The sequence below is a fragment of the Cicer arietinum genome, chromosome 4 (assembly GCF_000331145.2).
Source record: "Cicer arietinum cultivar CDC Frontier isolate Library 1 chromosome 4, Cicar.CDCFrontier_v2.0, whole genome shotgun sequence".
Taxonomy (NCBI): Eukaryota; Viridiplantae; Streptophyta; class Magnoliopsida; order Fabales; family Fabaceae; genus Cicer; species Cicer arietinum.
This window is the reverse complement of record NC_021163.2, coordinates 23306864-23311689: the sequence shown is the minus strand read 5'-3', so window position 1 is coordinate 23311689 and position 4826 is coordinate 23306864. Positions and strand designations below refer to the sequence as shown.

Here is a 4826-nt window from a genome sequence, read left to right as displayed (position 1 = left end):
AAATTTAAATAGATTTTTGCTATTTTTAAAATTTTGAAATTTTGTTTGAAATTCTCGTTAAAAAAAATTATATTTTTGAGTCTTTACAAATTTTTTCTTTAAGCAGTTTTAATTTCAATTAAATTAAAAAATATTTTTAATTATCCTTAAATTTTTAAATTTTTTAATAATTTTTTGTAAATACATTTAAAATATTATGAAAAGTTTATCCGTAAAAATATAGAACTTTTTACTAATTAAATATAAATTTTTCACATGTCATAAACTTAAGATAAAAGTAACGAAAATATAGATTTATAAATTTATTTTTAAATTTATTTTTTGTTGAAGAATTTTTTATAATGTTATAAAGATATGTATACAAAACTCATTCAAAAATATATGTCATCATTCTTGTATAAACTAAAAATATTTAGATAATAATTTTATAGGGATTAAAAATTATTAATTTTTTTCACATAAATAAAAAAAGAAATTCAAAATTTTCTAAGAACTAAAAAATTATTTATTCTTTTATTGAAAAGAATTATTTAACCCTATATTTTTGTAAGAAGAAAAATGGATATTTTAAGAAAAGGAATAGAGGTATTTAAATTCAAATAATGCAAAAGTTCTAAACTGAAAAGTGAAAACAATGCAAAAATATAAGAAGCTACCTAACGAGAGCATTCTAATGGGAGAATGTTTTATCAGAAAAATTTGGTACGGACCAATGCTTATTAGCCATGTTTATTTAAGATCAATAATTATGGTTGGGCATTAAGCAATAGTACATATTGAAGCGCTTTCTCTTTTTTCATTGTTTTTTTCTTCCTAAATTGTATTAAATAAGTATTATAAAAAATTAAAATATAATAATAAAGAGTTATTGATGAGACTCGTTTAATAAAAAATGTTAAAATATTAGATCGAAGAAATTAACCATTCATTAAATACTTAACTCACTTAAACAACGTTTTTAATGAAAATCTTAAACAATATTGTGTTTTTTTTAGAAAAATATAACATATATGATCCCCAACCGACTTGCAAAACTAAAAATGAAATGACTTTATATGATCCAAAAACCATTTTCAGGTTGAAATTTTAATATGTTTCACTACAACGTCAATATCAAGAATTCTATTATCCAAAAATACACTCATTTTTAAAGTTCCAAACTGTTACATAATTCAATGTCAAATCAAAACTATACATTTATGAATAATACCACCAACTCATTCTTTATATATATATATATATATTTTATTAATTAAAATTTACGTGAATTTTATTAAATTTATATGAAATCTGCAAGATTTAATATAATCTATATGAATTTTAACTATTCATAGACAATGTTTTATAAAATGTGTACCAAAGAGTATATTATTAATACTAATACCTTTATTTAGAAATAGAATTCCTTTGACACATCATGCATCGACAAAGTCAATATAATATTAGTGGTGATTGATTCTAAAAATGCATATTTTATTTTTATAACTTAAAATATTGAATTGAAATTTAAGTGTCTGACCTTGAAATTTTTTCTCTTTATGAGTCCACATTGATAAGTAGCTTGCTTTGTAATCAAATAACTCTAAACCTAGCTACTTAAACATGCATGCTACATGTACTATTGACCTCTCACTATCCTGTCACAACTTCCTTTGTGGTCCATCTCCATCCCATTACCAAACACAGATAAGTTATATACTTAAATGCCATACTAGCAACTTCAGTTGAAGGGGTGAAAGAAATAGATAGATATTATGGAGTGGAATTGCAACACAACACACTTTCTTCATCCACCAGACTCTTCCTTAAGCTTCCTCTACAACTACAACCAAACCTCATTTCAAGGTACAATCATAAGAACAAGATCTTCAAAACACTATAGCTAGTTACTCTTCTAAAGCATAATAACATTGCACGTTCTAAGCATCTAACTTCTAGCATGTAATTTTCAGTGTCCACACAACTTTAAGCCATTTTATGTCCCCACCCATATATAATATTGCTTTTTCTATATAGCTTACTCACTATATTCATTCAAAATCTACGAAGCACTCTCGTAATTGAAAATCCTTTCAATACAACACGATACTGATTATGATTTTAAATTGTGGTCGCAGTCAAATTACACCTACTTTTATTTTTTTTGTATTGTGGTTCTTACAATACGTTTTGTAAACATTGTAGTGTGAATTTATTTTTAATTAACATCAAATACTATATAGTTTATCAGTGATATTAAAATTCAAATATCTTCTTTCTTTTCTTTAAAATGTATCTTTACAAGGAAGATAATAGAAAGCAATTTTTGTGAGTACTATTGCAGTCATATTCCTAATGCAAACACGTGTAACTACATAAAATGGCATTTATTTTCTCAAATTATAATGAGTGTGAGTGATAGTTGAAAATACATATATAGTGTCCATTAGAGTGTTGAGGTGGTAATTAAATAAAAGATGATGTGTTTTTGTTAAGGAATGGAAGTGAAACAACAGGGGTCGACAGAGACAGTTCTAGAAATGGAAAAAATGATGAAGTACGGAAACCAAGACAAGAAAAAGCGATTAACGAGTGAACAATTGGAAACATTGGAGAGTAGTTTCCAAAAGGAGATAAAATTAGATCCTCAAAGGAAGATGAAGCTTTCAAAAGAGTTAGGATTGCAGCCTCGCCAAATTGCTGTTTGGTTCCAAAATAGGAGGTCAAGATGGAAGACCAAGAACCTTGAACAATTGTATGATTTACTTAAACACCAATTTGATGTCGTCTCTAAAGAAAAACAGCAGCTTCAAGATGAGGTAGGTTAATATTCCATTCTCATTTTCTTCTTTTTGTAATCCAAATGTGTATTTAAAGTTGACATTTTATTTTGTTTTGCTTAAATTGATTTAGTGCATCTTATAATTATATTGTTTAAACATCTTATTATGTTATAAAAGAGAGATAGAAATCTTTTGGGATAGCTTACTATAAAACAACTTAATACTCGTTAAAAAACTGTTTTTTCAGTTAATTTACATAAGCTTTCAAAGATAGTTTAGAAAAGTAATTTATAATTTATATAAAAGTAATTTAACTTTATTTTATCTTGTTGCAGATATAATTTATACATAAACACTTCAGTGTTTGTAGCTTAATATACATTTCTGTCACTTCATCCCTCAATTATATTAAACAAAAATAAGTAGTAGTTATTAATATTTTGTCTCATCAATTCCACTAAAATAAAAATTGTGTCAAAATATAATGTAATAGTATATTATAAAAATTGGTTTGGCTTGTTCAGGTAATGAAGTTGAAGGGTATGCTGAAAGAGCAAGGTTCTTCATCTTCTTGTGGTAAAACGCAAGTATCAGCAGTAGATTATCATTATAGAGAAATGTCTGGAGAAGAAACAGAGACAATAGAAAGCACATCAGAGGCAGCTCTATTTGGCTCCAACAGGGTGAGGGAAAAGATTCATCATCACTTGAACAATGCAGGGGGAAACTTTTGTTTCAATATGGAGAATAATTATAACATGAATAACACTGTTCCAGTTTTACCCTACTGGCCTGCTGTTCCTTATAACTATCGGTCCTAATTATATTATTAACTTAATCTGTTTTTAACAACAGCTTTATCTGAGTCAGATTAGTTTCCTTATGTGTTGTCCATACCTTTTTTCACTTAAAATACAATTATGTGCCTAACTGTAAGTTTTTTCATAAGTGTAAGTTGTTTCATAATTATCTACACAGATGAAATTGCAGTGTAATTGACACATCAAAACCGTCTAATTAAGATCGAAAATATTAAATTTTAAATTCAGAATTTAAAATATGGACCATTATGTGCCTAACTGCACTAAAGTTGTAGGAGGCAAACTGCAGTGAATTCTACACGGATGGCAGGCTACCAATCTGACACTGAAAAAAAACACATGCACTTTAACCTTCAGACATCTTTTATCTTTGTTATATATTTTTTATGGAACAAACTCATCATTTCAATGAAAATAAAGGGTGCAATACACGAGGATTAAAATCAAAAGCTTAGTGACTAACCAAAAATGCGATCACACTTGTTAGAGAATGAGAAACTCCAGAAAAAACTTCACCAAAAAATTTGGACTAAGATCTGAAGAGTAAAGAGTATATATACCCTACTTAAAAATATAGCTAAACTCAAAAAGATCCAATTCAATGATTCATTGTGTTTAAGAGCCTCCACCACTAGATGTAAATAAAGCTAAAAAAATCACACTTGGGAGGCCTGGATACCTTTCCTAACAATGAGGAAAATAGTGAACCACAAAGTATAAGCCATAACAAAATGACCCTATCATCTCCCAAGCAACAACCAAGAGTGGTAATTCCAAAACCTTGGACAAATGCAGTATCTACATTGCACATAAGTGTGCCACAGTTGGATGCTTCTCCCATGCTGCACTTCTCAATTCTGTATTGGGATTCCTATGCGGCCTGTGGTTATGTTTGACAGTAGCCCTTTCTACCTACACACTATGTTCTTTCCATAAAATACTTTGCACTGGTTCATAAATAATCATCATTCTTCCACAACTGAGTTTTACTGGCACACCCAACACTCCAAGCGAGCATCTCTGAGCACAACCACTACTGCTACACCAATCTACTGTTAACAACAAAGACAAGTTCGTGCATTACATTTGCTACATGTTGGCCTATTAAGAGTTCTATCACCATATAAATAACTACAACCACACCAATTCTCTTTCTATATCACTCCTATCCACTTCATTTTTTTTCCACCTCACTTTTTGCCCTCTTCTTTTTCTCTTTCTTCTCTCTCTCTCTCGGCCAAGG

At 28.6% G+C, this 4826-nt stretch overlaps 1 protein-coding gene across 1 annotated transcript; it reads left to right on the top strand.

Annotated features, from left to right (window-relative positions):
* Positions 1-1586: 1586 nt before the first annotated feature.
* On the top strand, positions 1587-3737 carry LOC101490599 (putative homeobox-leucine zipper protein ATHB-51). Its single transcript, XM_004497559.4, has 3 exons — positions 1587-1845; positions 2476-2798; positions 3287-3737. Exons 1-3 carry the CDS (start codon positions 1755-1757, stop codon positions 3581-3583), a joined length of 711 nt encoding a protein of 236 aa, XP_004497616.1. The 5' UTR covers positions 1587-1754; the 3' UTR covers positions 3584-3737.
* Positions 3738-4826: the final 1089 nt, after the last annotated feature.

Excerpts from the sequence above, each read along its gene's own strand:
- LOC101490599 (XM_004497559.4), top strand. The coding sequence starts at position 1,755 with ATGGAGTGGAATTGCAACACAACACACTTTCTTCATCCACCAGACTCT. Across the intron at positions 1,846-2,475 it reads CAACCAAACCTCATTTCAAG|GAATGGAAGTGAAACAACAG; the intron begins GTACAATCATAA and ends GTTTTTGTTAAG. Across the intron at positions 2,799-3,286 it reads AACAGCAGCTTCAAGATGAG|GTAATGAAGTTGAAGGGTAT; the intron begins GTAGGTTAATAT and ends TGGCTTGTTCAG.